This window comes from Bos mutus, chromosome 8 (assembly GCF_027580195.1).
Source record: "Bos mutus isolate GX-2022 chromosome 8, NWIPB_WYAK_1.1, whole genome shotgun sequence".
Taxonomy (NCBI): Eukaryota; Metazoa; Chordata; class Mammalia; order Artiodactyla; family Bovidae; genus Bos; species Bos mutus.
The window spans coordinates 31,087,055-31,109,799 of NC_091624.1; the positions used below are offsets into that span (position 1 = coordinate 31,087,055).

Here is a 22,745-nt window from a genome sequence, read left to right on the forward strand (position 1 = left end):
TGTAGTATTTCTCTGCCTTTTCATTATTTTTTTTAACTTACTATGTTTGAGATCTCCTTTTCCCAGGCTTCAGGGTTGAATTTTTTCTTCATTTTGATTTCTGCCTGCCTAATGTTGGTCCCTTGTTTTGTGTAAGCTTCATATAGGGTGAGATTTGTACTGAGTTTTTTTGTTTGTTTTTCCTCTGTTGGGCAAGGCTGAGTGAGGTGATAATCCTGTCTGCTGATGACTGGGTTTGTATTTTTGTTTTGTTTGTTGTTTAGATGAGGCATCCTGCACAGGGTGCTACTGGTGGTTGGGTGATGCTGGGTCTTGTATTCAAGTGGTTTCCTTTGTATGAGTTCTCACTATATGATACTCCCTAGGATTAGTTCTCTGGTAGTCTAGGGTCTGTTGGACTGTGAAGAAAGCTCAGCTCCAAAGAATTGATACTTTTGAACTGTGGTATTGGAGAAGACTCTTGAGAGTCCCTTGGACTGCAAGGAGATCCAACTAGTCCATCCTAAAGGAGATCAGTCCTGGGTGTTCATTGGAAGGACTGATGCTAAAGCTGAAACTCCAGTACTTTGGCCACCTCATGCGAAGAGTTGACTCACTGGAAAAGACTTTGATGCCGGGAGGGATTGGGGGCAGGAGGAGAGGGGGACGACAGAAGATGAGATGGCTGGATGGCATCACTGACTTGATGGACATGAGTTTGAGTGAACTCTGGGAGTTAGTGATGGACAGGGAGGCCTGGCGTGCTGTGATTCATGGGGTCGCAAAGAGTCAGACATGACTGAGCGACTGAACTGAACTGAGTCTAGGGTCTTGGGGTCAGTGCTCCACTCCAAAGGCTCAGAGTTTAATCTCTGGTCGGGAACAAAGATTCCATAAGTGGTTTGTTGCGGCATAAAGTGAGATTAAAACAAATACCCCAAAACGAGAAACCGAAGATGAACACCATATAAATGGCCGTTACAAAATCAAGCAAATAATAATTAAAATAGTGGAATACACATATATACCCTTAAGTGAAATAAAAACAGTCCAGCAAAAATAAACTGCAATACATTGATCTGCCAAACAAAGGAAACCAAAAATTATATCTACCAGTTAAGAACAAAACTAACTAAAGCACAAACTAGAAAACAAAACTAAAGCAAGATGCCAAGTGGGTAAGAAAGCAATGAAACCAAAATTAACAAATGTTGAGAGGAAAGAAAGCAAGAATAGATAAGCAAAGTTAAATAGAGGTAGATAAAGAAGGTTTATATACATTAAAGATTGTAAAGGGAAAAGAACAGTGGGGAAAGTAAACAAAGGAATAAATGTAGAAAAATAATAATAGGTTTTAAAAAATTGAACATTAAAATTTAAAAAAAGGAAGGAAAAAAAAAAAGAACTCCACAGAACTGCAGAAGCCCAACATAGAGAAGTTTATAACAATGAAAAATGTGAATGAAAAAAAAAACCTCAAAAGCTTAATTAGATTTCATACGGCCAATAAAATCGATAAATACAATAGAGAGAGAAAAAAAAAGAAAAGAAAAAAGTCCAAAGGATGTACAGAACAAGTCAAAACATAAGAATAATAAATGTTTTTCCTGAGTCACTGCTGTCACAGTCCTTGTCCTCGCTGGGAGTCAGTCCACCTCACCTCTCTAGGGTGCCCTCTGACACTGCGCTGGTCCATGGACCTGCTGTGGGGCAGCTCAGATTCTAATCTGGTCCTACTCCTGTGTGTTCTTGCCTCCAATGTCCACAGCTATCAGATCTAGTGCATTTTCTTTTGTGGGAGCTCTGAATGTCCCTTTATATATTCCATAGACAGAGTCTGCCTAGTTGATTGTGTGGGTTTAATCTGCAACATATACAGCTGGTGGGAAGGTTTTGGATCTTCTTCCTTAGCCACACTGTGTCTTGATATCAATTGTGGTTTTATTTCCATCGCTGCATGTGGGTCATCCACTGGGGTTTGCTCCTGAGGCTGCCCTGGAGGACTTGGGTCTGCCCCAGAGAGGGCCAGGTGTGGAGGTGGTGCAGCTGCTTGGGTCTCAGGGGTTCTGGCAGCACCAGATACTCAGGGGAGTTGGTGGCTAGGGGAGCAGGAAATATAGTGCTCTAGAAGGGTATGGCAACCAGTATTGGCCAGTACACCCCAGTATTCTTGCCTGGAGAACCCCACCTGACAGAGAAGCCTGGCAGGCCACAGTCCACAATGTCGCAGAGCTGGACATGACCGAAGTGACCCTGCTTGCGTAGATGCAATACTTTCTTTTGCCTGAGGCAGCTCTGCCCCAGTGAGGGTTGAGCGTGAATGTGGCACAGCTGCTTGGGTTGAAGGGACCCTGGTGGCGCCAAGTGTGCAGAGACATGAACTGCCTCTGCCAAAAGGAGTTATGGCTCTAACAGAGTCTTTTCTTGAGCCTCTTGTAGCTGGTGATCAGAAGGCCTCTTTGGCCAGTCTTTCTCCATAGCTCCACCCATTCAGGCACTTACAGGGATCCCTTGCCTGGGGTCCTTTTCTGTTGTTCAGGGCATCAGGCACATAGAGGGGCCTCCCCGGCTGGGGTCCTTCTCTGTAGATCGGGGCGTCAGGCTCTTAAAGGGGCACCATGGGTGGAGTCCTACTCTGTAGTTCAGTGCAATCAGGTGTCAGGTGTTTGATGGGCCAGCCTCTCTATTGTTCAGTTGCTGATGCTGGAGTGTGGGAAGGGAGAAGCTATGGTGATGGCTCCACCCGCTATGTGTGACTCAGCAGTATTGTCTTGCTTCCATGGCTGCCAGGCTTTCCTCCACAGGCATTTCCCACCACAATCTCCTCCCTCGCCTATCCTCTATCTGTCTCTCTGCAGTCAACAGCAGCCCTCGCTCTGGGATTGCTCCATAATCCCTGAACTCCAGCTCCCAGCTGCTGCACCTTCTAGGGGACCTGTGTCCCTGTCCTGGGTATGTCTGGGGCTACAGCAAGGACTCTCTGATTCTCATTCCATTTAGGCTGTCACTGATCAGCTGTTAAACTCTCAGCCTTAAATGTTTCTCCTCTGACTCAAACAGTTGCCCCAGTGTGGGGATCAGACCCCTGCTTCAGTTCCCCCACCCACCAAGGACAGGTCCAGTCCTGCTAACACTCCTGCTTTTCCCCCTAGTTCCTTCATTCTACCGAGTTTTGTGTGGTTCTGTATATTCTTTTCTGCTGGTCAGGTACTCGTGTCCTCTCTCAGCTGGTGTTCTGCATGCACTTCTGTGTCTGAAGGTGTATTCCTGATGTATCTGTGGAGAGAGAGGTACTCCACGTCCACCTATTCCTCCGCCATCTTTTTCTCCTCCTCTAACATGGAATTCTTGTAGACAAGCTATAATTGGTCTTGTTTTGATGTAGTCTGTCAATGTCAATCTTTATTTGGTACATTCAGACCATTGAAGTTCAAAGTGCTCATCGTTACAGTTGGACTAGTATGTATTATGATTATTACTGCTTCGTATTTGTTGTCCTTGTGATTTTTTCCTCTTTTGGTTTTCACCCTTTTTCTGCGTTTGGTGGCTCTAATTGAGCATTTTATCTCATTTTATCTCCTTTCTTAGCAGAGTTGTTACACTTCTTTTCTTACCTGTTTTAGTGATTTCCCTAGAGTTTGCAATATACATCAATATTTAATTCAAATCCACTTTCATCAATTCACTTTTTGAAGTTTACAGTGCAGAGGCACAAGCTTACTAAGTGCCTTATAACAAAGTAATCCTAATTCCTCCCTCTTGTCCCTTAGATCATTGCTATCATTCATATCACATGTATGTGAATAAACATCAGCATATACATACACACATAAACATACATAATTGAATACAATGTTCATATTATTATTATTGAACAAAGTATCATCTGTTACATCAATTAGGAACAGGAAAAATAAAAGCTTTTATTTTGGTTTCAGTTATTCCTTCTTCAATTCTCTTCATGTAGTTCTGAGTTTCTTTCCTTTATCATTTTCTTTCTCTCTAAAGATCTTTTAACATTTCTTACAAAGAAGCTCTATTGGCAACAAATCATCTTAATTTTCATTGTCTAAAAAAGTGTTTATTTCTTTTCCACTTCTGAAGGATAATTTCAGAGTATAGAATTCTAGATGGTTGGTTTTTTATCTTAACATTTGAATATTTTATTTTATTCTCTTCTTGCTTGCATGTTTTCTGAGAATTTGGATATAATCTTATCTTTGTTCCTCCATATGTAAGATATTTTCCCTCCTCTAGCTTCTTTCAGAATTTTTCTTTAATTTTTTTGGGAGGCAGTTTGAAAATGATATGCCTGTGTGTAAGGTTCTAGTATTAATCCTGCATGTGTTCTTTGAGCTTCCTGGAATTGTGATTTGGTATCTGACATTAATTTGGGAAAATTCTCATTATTGTTTCAAATGTTTCTTCTGTACCTTTCTCTCTTTCTTCTTCTATTAGACCATTTGTAGCTGTGCCACATCCCTTGGAAATTTTTTTTTTCAGTTTTGTTGTCCTTGCTTTTCAGTTTTCAAGGTATCCATTCATATATCCTCTAGATCAGAGACTGTTTTCTCACCAAATCTACTAATAAGCTTATCAAAGGCACTCTTCATTTCTGTACAGTGTTTTTATCTCTAGTATTTCTTTTTGGTTCTTTTTTAGGATTTCCAACTCTCTGCTTACATTACCCATCTGTTCTTGCTTGCTGTCTACTTTATCCATTAGAACAGTGGTCCCCAGCCTTTTTGGCACCAGGGACAGGTTTCATGGAAAACAATTTTTCCATGGACTTGGGCATGGGGTGGTGGTTTGGGGATGGTTCAAGCCATTACATTTATTGTGCACTTTATTTCTATTATTATTATATCATCTGCACCTCAGATCATCAGGCATTAGATCCTGGGGGTTAGGGACCCTAGCCGTAGACCCTTAGCATATTAATTATTGTTGTTTTTAATTTTCAGTTGGATAATTCCAGCATCTCTGCCATGTCTGGTTCTGATTCTGTCTCTTCAATTTTTTTTTCTCTTTTCTTTCTGTTTAGTAACTTTTTTCTTAATAGCTGGACAAGATGTGTACTAAGTAAAAGGAACTGCTGTAAATTAGCTATTTGTAATGTGATAGTGAGAGGTGAAGGGAGGGGAAGTGTTCTGTAGTTTTATATTAGATCTCAGTCTTCTAGTGAGCCTATGCTTCTGCACTGTGAACTTTATAAGTTTTTCTCAGTTTTTTCTTCCTCTTAAGTAAGATAAGATGCTTAGAGCTGTCTAAAAGTGATTATTTCCTTTCTCCCTAATCAGTTAGGCTCTTATAATATCCCAGCAGGTTCAGTTTAGTTCAGTTCAGTTGCTCAGTCATGTCCGACTCTTTGGGACCTCATGGACTGCAGCATGCCAGGCCTCCCTGTCCATCACCAACTGCCAGAGTCTACCCAAACCCATGTCCGCTGAGTCGGTGATGCCATCTAACCATGTCATCCTCTGTTGTCCCCTTCCCCTCCCGCCTTCAATCTTTCCCAGCATCAGAGTGTTTTCCAGTGAGTCAGTTCTTCACATCAGGTGGCCAAAGTATTGGAATTTCAGTTTCAGCATCATTCCTTCCTTTGAATATTCAGGACTGATTTCCTTTAAGATGGACTGGTTGGATCTCCTTGCAGTACGAGGGACTCTCAAGAGTCTTCTCTAATACCACAGTTCAAAAGCAGCTATTCTTCAGTGCTCAGCTTTCTTTATAGTCCAACTCCCACATCCATACATGACTGCTGGAAAAACCATAGCTTTGACTAGATGAACCTGTTGACAAAGTAATGTCTCTGCTTTTTAATATGCTATCTGGGTTGGTCATAACTTTTCTTCCAAGGAGCCAAGTGTCTTTTAATTTCATGGCTGCAGTCACCATCTGCACTGATTTTGAAGCCCAAGAAAATAGTCTGTCACTGTTTCCACTGTTTCCCCATCTATTTGCCATGAAGTGATGGGACTGGATGCCATGATTTTAGTTTTCTGAATGTTGAGTTTTAAGCCAACTTTTTCACTCTCCTCTTTCACTTTCATCAAGAGGCTCTTTAGTTCTTCTTCACTTTCTGCCATAAGGGTAGTGTCATCTGCATATCTGAGGTTATTGATATTTCTCCCAGCAGATTAGACTCTGGTTAACTAGTTTCCCATGAGGTCAGGCCTTATTAAGAAAACAGAGTGCTTTGTTGAATTTAAAAATGATTCCCTTTCACCTCTTCCTGCCTAAAGCAGGGGTGGCTTCTTCACTGGTATTTACCATGTGAACCTGGTGGGAACTCCTAGAGGTAAACCTCACAGCATCGTGGGGATCCTTTATGCCTGAGATCCCCTGGAGTTTTTAACTGTCACAGTTGTTCACACTGACCCTCCAGCCATTCACTAATTCCATTTCCGGTTTCCCTGCCCAGCACTGCTGCCTGTGGTCGTTTCTGCTTGTGGTTCTCTGCTCCAGTCAGCCATGATTCCCTGTATTCATTTATCTGTTATCTCCAATCTTGGGGACCAAGGTTTACCCTGTGCCCTCCCTTCTTTTAAGGATGCAAGAAGAGATGTTGATTTTCCAGTCTGTTCTGCTTTTTACTTTTGTTAAGACAAAGTGATGACTTCCAAGCTCCTTAAATGCAGACTGGGAAACCGGAAGTCTCTATATGATGCATTTTTTAAAAACATTAGCTACAATGCTATTATTATATCTTAAAATTGACACTGATTCCTGATCATCACCACATATTTAGGCACAAAACAAATTCTTCAGTTTTGTTTTTTGGAATTAAGAGTCCAAAGTCCATACATTGCATTTGCTTGATAGGTTCACAAATCTCTTTCAATCTGTAGGTTCTTTTTGTTTTGCAAATTATTTGTTGAAGTAATTTTGTTGGTTTTCCCCACTCTCAGGTTACAGAACATTCTACCATCTTGAATGTGATATAGGGTGCAGTCACCCCCTCAACCCTCCACTGACTGAAGATGCTCCCTTGATCAAATAGTCTTCTCTCAATCAGTCATCTCTCAGTACACACGTGGGATTAACTTCAGGACTCCATGAGATGCTCAAGTCTCTTATATAAGTGGCAGGGTACAGTTGGTAGTAGAGTTAGCCCTTCTTATCCACAGATTGAATTATACTTAGTTTCTGTATGCATTTAAGCCTGTTTTATTATTTTATGTTCTGTTTCTTGGGCCTATAGTATATTCATGCTTCAGTACCATTTTGTTTTAATAACAGAATCTTTCTATTATGCTTAATATAAAGTAGGGCTATTTCCCACTCATCTCTCTTGTTTTTCTGGGAATTCTTTTTTTGTTAACTCATTTATTTACTTATTTATTTGTTAGGCTGTAGTAAGTGGATCTTCTTCCCATTTTCAAATTGATTTATTACATTTGGAAAATGAATAACCTCAAAGCTGCCATCATTCTTTCAGAGGAAGTAATTACCAATAGACTATTTATTGTTTTTCATGTATAATTCTTAAAACAATTATAGTCTATATTTTAATTTCATTTAAAAAATTATTTATTTATCTGGCTGTGCTGGGTCTTTGACGCTGGGCAGGGTTTTTTGTCCAGTTGTGGTGTATAGAGACTGCTCTCTAGTTGTGGCTCTCAGGCTTCTCATTTCCATGGCTTCTCTTGTTGCTGAGCACGGGCTCTAGAGTACATGGGATTCAGGAGTTGCAGCTCCTGGACTCTAGAGCACAGGCTCCATAGTTGTGGCACGGGCTTACTTGCTCTGCGCCATGTGAGATCCTCCCAGATCAGAGATTGAACCCTGTGTCCTGCATTGGAAGGTGGATTCTTTACCACTGAGCTACTAGGGAAGCCCTTAATTTCTTTTTTTTTTTTTTAATGAAATGTTATAACCTAGGAATTTGTTAAGGTAAGATTTAGAAAGAAAAAGAGAAAATTAAATTATTTGATGCTTTAAAAAAGGGTCAGAACATAATTTTCATGGTTAAAACCATGGAGTCTTTTTTCTGTCTACTCTAAGCTTATTTCAAAATTTACCCAAGAGTCTGAACTTTCTGAGGAGTCTGATTGCTTATCTTTGTTATATCTGTAAGATATTGGATGAGAATCGACCCGGAAGTCTGTATAACGCAGTAAGTGTTCTCCACATGCAGGTGCCCTTCACGTCATTCCCCTGAGCATACACTGTAGGTTCCAGTGGCTCACCCCACCGCATGGCATTTTCACCCTCCAAAGCAGTTTTTGAAAGTATTTACTTTTAAGCAAAATGCTCTTTGCCTTTCACCTTGGTAGCTATATTTCTGATTTGTTTAGTAATGCATTTTATTGACACATATGGTCTTAACAACCTGTATTTCCAGTGTTACTTTTTCAACAAGAGCTGAATTAAAGGGAACAAGGAGAATGCTCCTTGGCATGCTCTGCAAAACTGTGTGAAGCTGCTCCAGAACTTACTGGCGGGGAGGTGACCCGCTTAGAGACTAGCCACCCTTCTCCACCCACAGTGCTCGGATGGAAAGCTGAGGGCAGCAGCTCCATGAGTAGGCCTGGACTCCTTGCTGTTTATTTTACTTGTGATAGCATGTTCTCCCTCAGCAACTAATAAAATTTATTTAGTTTGGAAAATTATGTCTGCTAATCCATAGGGAACAGGCCATCCAGAAATGCTGGGTGGTCTTCAACTTGTCCAGTTCCTATGGCCTCAGCTCAGCAAGTTCCCCAAACAGTGGCGTCAGGCCTGGAACCTTTCCATGGACACTTTCCCATAGACGCAGCGTCCCAGCCACATGTTGACACAGGGAGGCTGATTCAGATTACCACCCCTGCACTCATACCCCCTTTCCTTCAGCCCCTTGAAGAGTTCCCCACATGGGCTGCATAGTCATTTAGAAACCACGTACTTTCTTTGACCAAGGTGCCCTGCCCTGTTTTTAGCCTTCCAACTATTTGCTTACCACAATCACCAGTGGAATTTCATCTGGTTTACAATTGGCTGGGTGTCTTTGGCCTTGGCCTCCAAATACAGTCGTGTATTTCCAGAAATGGACAGCCCGTCTTCTTTTAAACAGCAGATGATTGCTCCTCTCTGTCGTTTAGATAACCGAGAGGAAATTTATAATTTCTTGGCCTAAAAGCCAAGCCTGACTTCTTAAATCTATCCCTGGGGTTGCCATAATAGCCACCTGCAGGGTGCACATTGCATAAAACCTTTCTGGGAGGGCTACTGCAATCGTCCCATAAATCTGTGGAGTACAAGTAATTCTGCATGACATGTCCTTTAAGATAAGCCTAAATCCATTGCTTCAGTAATGTTGAGAAGTTTGATGACTAGTTGGAAAATCTTTTCTACATACCAGAATGAATGAGCCAATGAACAAATGAAAGAGTGAGTGTATGACTGGCCATACACTAGAGTGTATGACAACTAACCTCATGGGGCAGCTGTGAGTGTTAAAGAGGGTAGCCATACAATTATAAATTGTAGTCTGGAGTACTTTTGAGAGTTAAAAGAGGTGCCTGTTACAATTATGGTAGGATGACCCGTCCCAGGCACACCAAAACATATTTAAATGACTCCGGTGCCTATAGGGTACTTCCTACGTGGCTCAGCCAGTAAAGAATCCACCTACAGTACGGAAGACTGGTGTTCAATCCCTGGATTGGGAAGATCTGGAGAAGGGAATGGCTACCCACTCCAGTATTCTAGCCTAGAGAATTCCGTGGACACAGGAGCCTGGTGGTCTATAGTCCATGGGGTCCAAAGAGTTGGACACAACTGAGTGACTAACACTTTCACTTTCGGTGCCTATAGAATGTTTAGCATGATGCCTGGTACTCAGAACACTCAGTAACTGTTAGCTGGTTGCTGTTATTATTGTTGTTGTTGACTTTAAATAATAATTATATTATTTTCTATAATGTTTTATTAGGCTTTTTCAAGCTTATATCTTTTCCTGCTAATCAAATTATCACTGAACTAAGGCCAGATGTAAATAAATTTTCAATGCTGAAAAAGCTAATATAGCCTCCAATGGTGCTTAAGAAGAAAAAAATAAATTATAAGAAAAGGCCAACTTCAGCCAAGTTTCTAGTTTTGTGGGTTTTTCTTTTTTTTCAGCTCAGATAAGAAAAACCAGGCTTTAGGAATTGCCAGAATTCTCTGGCAGCCCAGTGGTTAGGACTTGGCACTTTCCTTCTTGGGGCCTGGGTTCAATCCTGGTCAAGGAACTAAGATCCTGCAAGATGCACAGCACAGCCAAAAAAAGAAAGAAAGAAAAATCAGGCTTTAAATATTGTCAATATAGGTGAATGTCTAAACAAAGAAAAGCTAGTGTAATACCAAGGACAAAAAGTTAGCAAAGCAGTAGTAGTAACTAATACTCCCTTAAATTTTTTACCTTACTAAGATATGATCACAAAATTATTTGTTGAAAAAGTTTACTTTTCAAGTAAAAACCTGCTGATGCTGATTTGTAATAGACATGCCAGTGTGTTTGGATTTGGATATTTCCTTTGACTGGTGTTGCTGCCCTTTGCTTTGAGAAGTGACTTCTCCGCACATATAAGTGATAATGATGGCACAGCTTCTTCAAATTTGATGTACTTCTCCGATCAGGTTGTCATGGAAATACATCTTTGAAATGTAATAGAGAATATTCTTTCCAGTTCCTTGGGATTAAGTAGTTCTCCAGAAAAGTTGGTCTTGATTTTTGTGGGCTCCTCTGGCAGCCCACGCAGCCCTTGATCTCTTTCTGGTTTGGAAAGGGGGAGCCTGTCTGCGTTTGTCTCAAGTTGGGAGGCTCCCTCCCCTCCTCTGCTTCTCAGACAGCATTAGAACATGTACTTCACCTCTCAAGGGCCTTTCTGGCAAAGAATTGAGTTCCACATTCTGGTTTTTGTATTGAAGCTATACAAAAACATTTAGGCCTCCCCTGGTAGGTAAGAATTTGCCTACCAATGCAGGGGACAGGGGCTCGATCCCTGGTCAGAGAAGATTCCACATACCACGGGGCAACTCAGCCTGCCCACCACAACTACTGGAGCCTGCCCACTCCAGGGCCTCTGCTCTGCAACAAGAGAAGCCAGCGCAGTGAGAAGCCTGTGCACCACAATGAAGAGTTGCCCCGCTTGCTGCAACTAGAGGAAGCCCACGCACAGCAGTGGAGACCCAGGGCAACCAAAAACTAATAATTAATTAATTAATTAATAATAAAAACATCTGGAGCCAAAATTATTTAACAAGTGGCTAGACCAGTTTCTTTACCTACTTCCTCCTTTTTGGAGAGGATGGGACACACAACTAACCCACTAAATTGAATATTTGGGGAAACAAAGTTCAGTTTTTAAATGTCCAGGAGGCAGTTGTCAGAAGAATCTTAATATATTGCGTGAGATGCTGGACAGGGCAGAGTGTTCTTGTCCAGGCCTCTCCTGCCCAGTGTCAGAAATTGTTATTTAAAGTCAGATATTCTATATGAAAGTGCAGACTGGGAGCCTACTCCTTGGTATGTTGCAGGAGAAAATTATAATGTGTTCCATGTAAGTCCCTATCATTTTCCCAAACCATAGCTATAATGCCTAAAACTTCCTGTGATTATTAGGTAGAATATTGGTAGATATTAGGTAGAATTAGGTAGAATTTTGGAGAGCCAAGTTTTTAATCATAAACTGTTTTTCTTGAATTTGTCATTTGATCAGTATCCAAGTTAGATAGCTAAAACAAGTATAGAAAGTAGGAAAAGGACAGCCTTAGAGTTTCTATAACTAACACATGGTGAGTAGAATGAAATTTTTCAATCTCCCTAAAAATATTTTTACTTTTTTTCCTTTACTAGCTCTTTAAAATTTCCACAGAAATACATACATTTTATCAGGTCAGGTCAAACAATGTAGAAGTATACACAGAAAATGTCAATTACCCGCCTCCTTACCATCCCCCAGTCCTTCTCGTAAGCATACCTTATACTCTTATAAACATTAGAAATCTACATGAAACAATTTTCTCTTCTTCTTAAATTAGCTTTTAAAAAAAGAAAAAGGAAAAACAGCATCACATCATACATATGACCCTGGAACCAGGTTTTTTAACCAACAAATCTTGTGTATCCCTCAAAGGGTGTAGATCTAACTCGTTATAAAATAGAAACATATATCCTGATATGAACGGATCTTAATCTGTTTAGCTCTTTGCCAGTGTGTGTGTGTGTGTGTGTGTATTCAGTCGTTCAGTCATGTCCAACTCTTTGTGACCCCATGGACCGGCCAGGCTTCTCTATCCATGGAATTTTCCAGGCAAGAATACTGGAGTGAGTTGCCATTTCCTCCTGCATGGGATCTTTCTGACCCAGGGAGCAAACCTGCGTCTCTTGTGTCTCCTGCGTTGGCAGGTGGATTCTTTACCACTGCACCACCTGGTAAGCCCTGTTTTCCAGTGGATGCATTCAAATTGTTTCTAATTTTCTGTTTATAATATTGCTACATAAATACTTTCTAGCTAGTGCTTTTATTTCTGCCACGAAGATTCATAAAAGTATGGTTATGACAGCCAAGGATATGTGTATTTTGCAGTTTATTAGGCAGTATCACATGACTTAAACAAAAGGATGAACCCATTCCCTGTCCTACATCTAAGAACACCAGTCACTTACACCTACTTTTATACTGGATGTTGTCATTCATCTAAACATTAGCTGATGTGAACACAAAAACTAATACCTCCTTGATATGTTAGTTTACCTTTCTTTCCTATTAATAAGGTTGAAAATCTACATATTTGGGGGGCATTTGCACTTCTTCTTTTATAATTTGCCTTTTTTCCTGGTTTCATTGAGATATAATTTATATATAATATAACTTTTAATTTCAGAACCAACCTGGTACAAATTTAGAACATTGTATGTAATACCAATATGTTGGTCCAACGAAATTCTGTTATGCAGTGATTTCTTTGGTGATTTCTTCATCCAAGATCAGTTATTAAGAGTTAAATCTTTGATGTTTTAAAGAAAAATAGATTTTTTTTTTGTTAATAGGTGATCATGTACTCCAGTGTTCAGTTCAGTTCAGACGCTCAGTCGTGTCTGACTCTTTGCAACCCCATGAACCACAGCACGCCAGGCCTCCCTGTCCATCACCAACTCCCGGAGTCCACCCAAACCCATGTCCATCAAGTCAGTGATGCAATCCAACCATCTCATCCTCTGTCATCCCCTTCTCCTCCTGCCCTCAATCTTTCCCAGCATCAGGATCTTTTCAAATGAGTTAGCTCTTCGCATCAGGTGGCCAAAGTATTGGAGTTTCAGCTTCAACATCAGTCCTTCCAATGAACACCCAGGATGGATCTCCTTTAGGATGGACTGGTTGGATCTCCTGGCAGTCCAAGGGACTCTCAAGAGTCTTCTCCAACACCACAATTCAAAAACATCAATTCTTCAGCACTCAGCATTCTTTATAGTCCAACTCTCACATCCATTCATGACCGCTAGAAAAACCATAGCCGTGACTAGATGGACCTTTGTTGCAAAGTAATGTCTCTGCTTTTTAATATGCTGTCTAGGTTTATTTTGTGGGGCTTCAAAATCACTTCAGATGGTGACTGCAGCCATGAAATTAAAAGACTCTTGCTCCTTGGAAGAAAAGTTATGACCAACCTGCTGCTGCTGCTGCGTTGCTTCAGTCGTGTCCGACTTTGTGAAACCCCATAGACGGCAACCCACCAGGCTCCTCTGTCCCTGGGATTCTCCAGGCAAGAATTCTGGAGTGGGTTGCCATTTCCTTCTCTGATGACCAACCTAGATAGCATAAAAAGCAGAAACATTACTTTCCCAACAAAGGTCCACTAGTCAAAGATACGGTTTTTCCAGTAGTCATATGTGGATGTGAGAGTTGGACTATAAAGAAAGCTGAGAGCCGAAGAATTGATGCTTTCGAACTATGGTGTTCAAGAGTCCTTGGATTATAAGGAGATCCAACAGTCCATCCTAAAGGAAATCAGTCCTGAATATTTATTAGAAGGACTGATGCTGAAGCTGAAACTCCAATACTTTGGCCACGTTATGTGAAGAACTGACTCATTGGGAAAGACCCTGATGCTGGGAAAGATTGAAGGCAGGAGGAGAAGGGGACAACAGTGGATGAGATGGTTGGATGGCATCACTGACTTGATGGACATGAATTTGAATAAGCTCCAGGAGTTGGTGATAGACAGGGAAGCCTGGCATGCTGCAGTCCATGGGGTCGCAAAGAGTCGGACATGACTGAGCAACTGAACTGAAAGAGGTTGGTCATAGCTTTTCTTCCAAGGAGCAAGCATCTTTTAATTTCATGGCTGCGGTCACCATCTGCAGTGATTTTGGAGCCACCCAAAATAAAATCTCTCACTGTTTCCATTGTTTCCCCATTTATTTGCCATGAAGTGATAGAACCAGATGCCATGATCTTAGTTTTCTGAATGTTGAGTATTAAGCCAACTTTTTCACTCTCTTTCACTTTCATCAAGAGGCTCTTTAGTTCTTTACTTTCTGCCATAAGGGTGATATCATCTGCGTATCTGAGGTTATTGATATTTCTCCCCTCGTTCTTGATTCCAGCTTGTGCTTCATCCAGCCCGACATTTCACATTATGTTCTCTGCATATAAGTTAAATAAGCAGGGTGACAATATATAACCTTGATGTACTCCTTTCCCTATTTGGAACCAGTCTGTTGTTCCATGTCCAGTTCTAACTGTTGCTTCTTGACCTGCATGCAGATTTCTCAGAAGGCAGGTCAGGTGGTCTGATATTCCCATCTCTTGAAGAATTTTCCACAGTTTTTTGTGATCCACACAGTCAAAGGCTTTGGCATAGTCAATAAAGTAGAAGTAGATGGTAGATGTTTTTCTGGAACTCTCTTGCTTTTTCTATGATCCAACAAATTTTGGCAATTTTATCTCTGGTTCTTCTGCCTTTTCTAAATCCAGCTTGAACATCTGGAAGTTCATGGTTCACATATTATTAAAGCCTGGCTTGGAGAATTTTGAGCATTACTTTGCTAATGTGTGATGAGATGAGTGCAGTTGTGCAGCTTGAGCATTCTTTGGCATTGCCTTTCTTTAGGATTGGAATGAAAACTGACCTTTTTGCAGTCCTATGGCCACTGCTGAATTTTCCAAATTTGCTGGCATATTGCATGCGGCACCTTAACAGCATCATCTTTTAGAATTTGAAATAGCTCAACTGGAATTCCATTACCTCCACTAGCTTTGTTCATAGGGTTGTTTCCTAAGGTCCACTTGACTTCACATTCCAGGATGTCTGGCTCTAGGTGAGTGATCACACCATTGTGGTTAATAGAATATTACTCAGCTTATAAAAAAGAACAAATTTGAGTCAGTTCTCATGAGGTGGATGAATCTAGAGTCTATTATACCAAGTGAAGTAAGTCAGAAAGAGAAAAACAAATGTCACATATTAACGCAGAGATATGGAATCTAGAAAATGGTACTAATGAACTCATTTGCAGGGAAGGACTGGAGGCACAAGTATAGAGACTGGACTTGTGGGCCCAGTGGGGGTGAGAGAAGACGGGACAGATAGAGAAAGTGGCATCGACATACGTACACTCTCACGTGTAGAGCAGACAGCTGGTGAGGAGTTGCTTTTTCACACACGGAGCCCAGTCTGGCGCTCTGTGATGACCTAGAAGGGTGGGGTGGAATGGGGGCGGGGCTCAGGCAGGAGGAGATGGGTGTGTAGTTGTGGCTGATACGTGTCACTGTGCAGCAGAAGCCAAACAACATTGTAAAAATTAAAAAATAAAAAATAGATGATTCAAATACTAAACATGGATCCATAAATTTAATCATTTACAGCAGTTTGTAGAGTGTGGTCTGAATCAGGAGTAATAAAAAAAATTGTTAACATATACATTTTTCAAACTGTGTCTGAGAATAGAACAAAAATTATGTACTTGGTACTTGGTACAGAACTTATGCAACTCTTATATAGATTTGTAACTAAGCAGTATTTTCTAGTTCAGATATTCACTGAAACTACCATTCAGCTACCTTTTACATTTGTTCATATCCATCTACTGTTCATCATTCTCAAGATTTCCTGCCTCTTTGCCCTGGGCACTGCCCAGCCATTGCAACCTCATGGTATTAATAGAAATCACATTTGTGCATGTTGCTGCTCGGAGGGCTTAGCAGTGGGGCTATCTCTGATGAACTCTCACTGAAGTGAGACACTTTTCTAATGATGTACATATTTATTTCAGTAGATGCTTTAAAAAAGACAAGGTGTGATTAGAGCAGGTCAAGGGAGGTCCCTGTTACTTGGGAAGGGAGGAGGAATTCTTCCTTCTGCACCTCGGAACCTCCCGCCTTCCAGGGGCTTTCTGGCTCTAAGACAGAGGCTATCCACACCCTCCCCCTGCTCCCAAAGGGTGTTCTTCCTCAAGAAAGCTGAACAGAAATCCCTTCCCAGGAGTTTGTTAATGTGGCTAAAATTGGCTGATAGCCTGGACTTCGGAAAAACTTCCTTAGACACTGAAGGAAGTGAAAACAGGCTCTAGGCATCTAGCTCACCCAGGAAAACTGTGTGCTCTCACCCCTGTGTCAGGCTCCAAATGGAAGCAACACCCTCCACTCTCCTGCCTGCAGAGAGAGGCTTAGGTATAACCTGAGGCACAGGACCAGCTCCAGCATCAGACCTCCTGGGTTTAATCAGGGCTGTGAGACCTTGGTCCCTCTCCAGCCTCAAAAAATAAGGGTAATAATGGTACCTGTTTCGTAGGATTGTTATGGGAATGAAAACACAAGTAAAATGCTTAGCATTGTTCGAGGTGACAAAACAGTGTTAGTGGCTGTCATGTCCAACTCTCTGTGACCCCATGGACTGTGGCCTGCCAAGTTTCTCTGTCCATGGAATTCTCCAGGCAAGGATACTGGAGTGGCTCGCCATTCGCTTCTCCAGGTGAGCCCTTAATAAACAGCAGCTACTGGTCTTACAGATGACTCAGTGGGTAAAGACTCCACCTGCAATACAGGAGACATAGGGACGCAGGTTCGATCCCTGGGTCGAGCAGATCCCTTGGAGGTGGACATGGCAGCCCTCTCCAGTATTCTTGCCTGGGAAACCCCGTGGACAGGAGGCTGGCAGGCTGCAGTCCATGAAGTCGCAGAGAGTCAGACCCAGCCGAGCATGTGGCACATACACACATGCTGGTCCTTCAGCCTCTCCCCCTCTGCGTCTGGCCCATCAGTATTCAGCCTAAAACACCACCTCTCAGGAGCACACCAGGCCACCACCCCTGTGTGGCTTCCTGTTGTCAGTCACTCCCAGCATAGTCATCCCTCTGAAGACCAGTCTGCAGTGCTGACTGCACTTCCACTCCTGTCTTCAATGACTTGCCAGCTTCCATCACCCCATCCAACCCTCAACCTGCTGAAACTCCTGAGGCACAGACCTGGGCCCTCTTTTCACCCTGCTCAAACCTCTTTCCTTTGGACATCTCCTTCATTTTCATGCTGCTCCATGCCAACTGACAGCTCCTGAATATAGATCTTCAGCCCAGACCTCTCCCCAGAACACTTCCAACTTGGATATTCAAGGACCTGTTTTACATCTCTGTTGGACTGTGCCTCAGACATTCTAAACTCACATACCCTAAACTGAGCTCTTAGTAAACCCTTCACCAATCTTTTCTTCCATTCTTTCCATTGAGTAAATGGTACATCTGTCCATCTTGTAGCTCAAGAAACTTGGAACAGTTTTGATTCCCACCTCATGTTCACCTCCTCTTCAAATTCATCACCAGTGTCTCTTGATATTACTGCTAAAATACATTTCACTCCTTCCCCCGTGCCACCCAGGTCCAAGCTCCCTCTGGAATTTTGTACCCACTCAGCACTCAGGTCTCCATGCAACAGTCAGAGTGATCTTTGAAATGTAAATTGGGTCCTGGCACTCCTCTGTTTAAAACCTTCTGGGCCAGAATAAAATACCAGATGCTGGCCTGCCCTTGGTCCTGCACAGCCTCATCACTGGCCGCCTCACCTTTGCTCTCTTCATCTGACTCAGCTGCAGCGCCCCCTGCGGAGGCCTCCTCCCACTGCCCTCCGTGTTGCCTGCCCCACCACGCCGTGCATGCGCCTGCTGCCTCTTCAGTCGTGTCCAACTCTGAGAGCCAATGGATGGTAGCCCACCAGGCTCCTCTGTCCCTGGGATTCTCCAGGCAAGAATACTGGAGTGGGTTGTCATGCCCTCCCCCAGAGGATCTTCCCAACCCAGGGATTGAACCCATGTCTCCTGCAGCTCCTGCATTGCAGGCGGATTCTTTATCACTGAGCCACCAGGGAATCCCTCCCACCAGGCTGATCTCCAGCTAAACTCAACTGGAGAGGTTGTCCCTGACCACCTGGTCTCACCTGGGCCCCTCCTGATACTCTGTCCTTCCTTGGCCTGTCCTTTCCCTTCACTGTCTTTAATACAGTTTGATGTGTGTGTATGTGTCAGGGTGAGGGGGCATCAGAAAGAAGGTCAGAGGAGGGCCAAGCCTCCCTCCCTTTCTCCTGCCCTACTGCCTGCTCTGGTGGACAGACCCTGAAACTCCTCAGCTTCTTCTAGTCTTGCCTCAGAGTTGATCTTGGACAAGGTCTACAAGAGTTATGCCAAGGGAGAAGAGAAAAAGAAACTACTAGCAATTCCTATGGAGAAGGAAATGGCAACCCACTCCAATGTTCTTGCCTGGAGAATCCCAGGGACGGGGGATCCTGGTGAGCTGCCGTCTGTGGGGTCTCACAGAGTCGGACACGACTGAAGTGACTTAGCAGCAGCAGCAGCAATTCCTACCCTGTGTCTTTGCCTGTTCACTTCTTCCCCCTATACCCAATTCCTGGGCTTCATGCCAGCTCCTGCAGAGAAATGGCCCAGAAGTGATGGTGAAGGGAAAGACACTGGAGGGGTTGTTGGGTAATGGGAAACATTAGTGCCCCCACTTCTGTTTGTCTTAGTAAAAGCAGTAAACATCTTTAGCAGAACCTGGAAGGTGCTGCAGGTAAAAGGGCAGGAGGCCTTGGAAAAGCAGGGCCAAGAGAAGAAGAACAAGTCTCACCAGGCCCAGATAGCCCAGTGTTGACAGGGAGGAGCCCCCAACCCCGACTGTGGCTCAGAGTAGATGGATGCCCCCTCGTGCCCCCTCCCAGGAGAAGCAGAGCCCCTGATTCACTGACCTGACATAGGAGGAACCTCCAAATACATTTTCCCATAGAAATGTAACTACACTCAGTGGTAAGTCTGTAGAGTATCATGCTGAGGATCAACTATGGATCAGCTAAGCCATAATCACCTTTTATGATATTATTACTAAAGAAAAATTTCAAGAGATTTATACAGTGGTTAAATATTTACTATGTGCCAAGAACTGTGCTCGTCATTGTCCACATGTTATTATTGCATTTGATCCTTCTTACAACACTAGGAGGGAAGTAGGCCCATTTTACAGGTGAGTAAACTGAGGTTTAGAGGTTAGCTTTCTTAAGGTCATACAGTGAGTAAGTGGTGGCTCTAGAACTCAAACCCAAGTTTGATTTCACATGTTAAACCACTGTGGTGAAATTTCAAACATAGCTATTTCTTAAAATAGGAACTACGTTTGCCTGAATATCTCAAGGTGCTTTTCCATCAACATTTTTTTTTAATCGTTCTCTTTATATCATCATTATATATTTGTTTGTCCTTTTTGAACACATTTTTTTTCTTTGGTCAAAATAAGTTACTTGGTCAGTATTCATTTGATATTATAAATATTAACTGCTCTTGTGACCATGATGAAAAAAAAAAAGATTTGGATTTGTTATTGCATTTTGAAATCTTAATCTTTTTTTCAGAGACTCATTTATATTTAAAGTTTTATTTCTTACTGAAAGGAAGAAGATTTCTCTCCCCACGTCAGCTATACTCTGCCTCTGGCTTCGGCACCTTCCCAGCCTTGAAAATACAATGCTTCATCTTCTTGAAAAGCTCATCTCCAGTGAGAGAAATTCTCTGAGAAGGATCAAATGCTTTATGAAAGACTCATTGCTGGTATGTGCTGGGTTTGAGGAGGAGAAAAACCCTTAAGGAAGACGCTGTATATTCTCTCTTTTAATCAGCAAAAGGGGAAAATGTAAACAAACGAGCAGTTGGCACCTTTTAAAATCATCATCTATCTACATTTTATTTTTGAAATACCTAATGTCTGGGGCTTTTCTCCTTGTGTTAAAAATAGGGCACAGGAATTCCCTAGCAGTGCAGTGGTTAGGACTCGGTGCTTTCACTGCCTCAGGCCTGGATTCGGCCCCTGGATGGGGAACTAAGGTAATGTAAGCTGAGTGGCACAGCCAGGGGAAAAAAAACTTTATTGCTACAACTTCCCTGGTGGCTCAGATGGTAAAGCATCTGCCCGGATTTGATCCCTGGGTCAGGAAGATTCCCCTGGAGGAGGAAATAGCAACCCACTCCAGTACTCTTGCCTGGAAAATCCCATGGACAGAGAAGCCCGGTAGGCTACAGTCCATGGGGTCATGAAGAGTCGGACACAACTGAGCGACTTCACCTCACGCCTTATATCGCACATTCACAAGAATTGACGTTTGGCCAACAAATTTCTCATTTCCGGCTTCCTTGGTGACTCAGATGGTAAAGCATCTGCCTGCAATGGAGGAGACCTGGGTTCAGTCCCTGGGTTGGAAAGATCCCCTGGAGAAGGGAATGGCAACCTACTCCAGTGGTCCACCCTGGAGAATTCCATGGACAGAGGAGACTGGCAGGCTACAGTCCATGGGGTTGCAAAAGACTCACAGGACTGAGCACACACAGCACACACCCTATGAACAACGTGCTGTTCATTCTCCAAGCAAGAATGCTGGAGTGGGTTGCAGTGCCCTCATGCAGGGAATTTTCCCAACCCAGGGATTGAACCCAGATCTCCCGTATTGCAGGTGGATTCTTTACCAGCTGAGCCACCATGGAAGCCCCTATGAACAAGAGGAGGAATCAATTAACAAAGAAAATCATTCAATAAATAAACTTCTAACCCTTCACTGGAGGAAAAATCAAATACTTAAAAGATACAAAATGACACCCCCAGAAAAATGGTTAGAACAACAAAGTAACTACAAAGAATTCTGACAGCTATTTTGGTGTCAGGCTGCCATCCTCGAACCCCCGCCTCTATGCAGGGGCTGCCCAGGCTCCCCTCCACTCAGAACTCAGGCCTGGGCAGTGTGGTGCTCAGTGGACCAAATGGGCCCCATTGCCTAATCCAGTGTCAGGGGCCCAGGCTAGCAGGGTGTCCTCAGAACCTGACCAATCCAGTGTTTTCCCTCTGTGGGGGGCAGCTCTGGAATTTATGTGCATTTTTGTAAGAGTCGGAGTAAAGACCAATGCACTCTGAATAAACAAAGCTCTCCGGGAGGTGTCATGCTTCCAAGCCTCCATCTTACAGGAACCTCGTGGGCTCCAACCGGCTTTCTTACTCGCTTTTGTCACCGAGGGGAGATGTGGTGCAGAGATTTGTTTCCTCTTGTACAGATGGAGAAAGTTAGTTCAAGAGAGATAGATGGTGAACACTCAGATCTTAAGTTGGTGGCCAGGAAACTGGACTGGAGAGTGTTCCCCTGCCCGCTGAGCTGAGGCTTGTGTTGGGGGCAGGGTGTGTCTGTCTCTCATACAGCGCACTGAGATTGGCTGAGTTTACACAACGTCCACCGAGATACCTTCTGTTTGGTTAATCCAGTTAGAACTTAGGTTTTCTCTCTCTTTCAAATTGGAGGCTGTGTGAGAGAATCATAATTGAATCTGCTGCCTTCTTCCTGTATCCCAGCTCTCTTTTTGGGTCCTGATCAGTCCCTACCAGGTCAAGAGTGTGACCACGGCCCTGCTTTACCTTCTCCCCATCTTCCAGGCTCCTCTTTGCCGTCCCATCTTGGGGCCTTCGAGGGGACCGTGGATAGGGTCACAGTGACCAGCAGCCATGCTGCGTTCATCTGTGAGTTAGCTGGCCCAAATCAAACCCTACTGATGTAGACGTTCACAATGTTTGATAGAAAAAAAAAGAAAAGAAAATAGATATAAAGATTGAAAGAGCCCAAAGAGAAAGAGAGATACTTTTAGGGAAATTCTGCTTGAACTCATCTTTCAAAACAGTTGCATTAAAAAAAAAAAAAAAAAAAAGTTGCATATTAAGGTGAGAAATAAGAATGTACCTTATATAAAAATAACTATAATATTCAAAATAAACAAAGGCTTTTAGAAGTCCTGGCAGCCCATTCAAAACATTACCTTTATTGTCAGGTAAATCTATTTCTAACGGAAAGATACATGCTATAGTTTCATTTTCTCTGGTCTTTTTTCAGTGGCAAAATATAGTAACTGAGCTATTTCCTTGCTTTCAAGGTCCTTATTAAATTTTCTTTAAGTCTTCTCTCTATGGAAAAATTCCAGTTTCATCACCCTAAGTTGATTTGATTCTGCAACCTTGTGATTCTAAATCTTCTTTGAGCTCTTTTTACCTGTGGCCCTCAGGCCTGAGCCTATCAGTAAACCCAGGATGACAGAGAGAGAGAGAGAAAGCAGGCATTCCGGTTAAACATTGCATTGTATAACCTTCAGTCTCCACTTTACGGTTTAAAACCATTTTCCCCCAAACAGTTTTGAAGTCAGTTGATTTACAAAAGCATTTATCAGGATCATGTGTATAGAGATGCAGAGCTTCCATTATGGTTAAAGGGGGATTTCAGAGGGTGTTATTGTGTTTA

General features: G+C 42.6%; 1 protein-coding gene across 23 annotated transcripts in view; it reads left to right on the forward strand.

Annotated features, from left to right (window-relative positions):
* The window catches only part of FANCC (FA complementation group C), a 348,242-nt gene that overhangs the window by 286,645 nt on the left and 38,852 nt on the right, over positions 1-22,745 (forward strand). For all 23 annotated transcript variants that reach the window (XM_070375326.1, XM_070375330.1, XM_070375332.1 and 20 more), the window contains one exon: positions 19,875-20,031. In XM_070375326.1, coding sequence (XP_070231427.1) covers positions 19,875-20,031 — 157 coding nt within the window. The remainder of the gene's footprint in view (positions 1-19,874; positions 20,032-22,745) is intronic.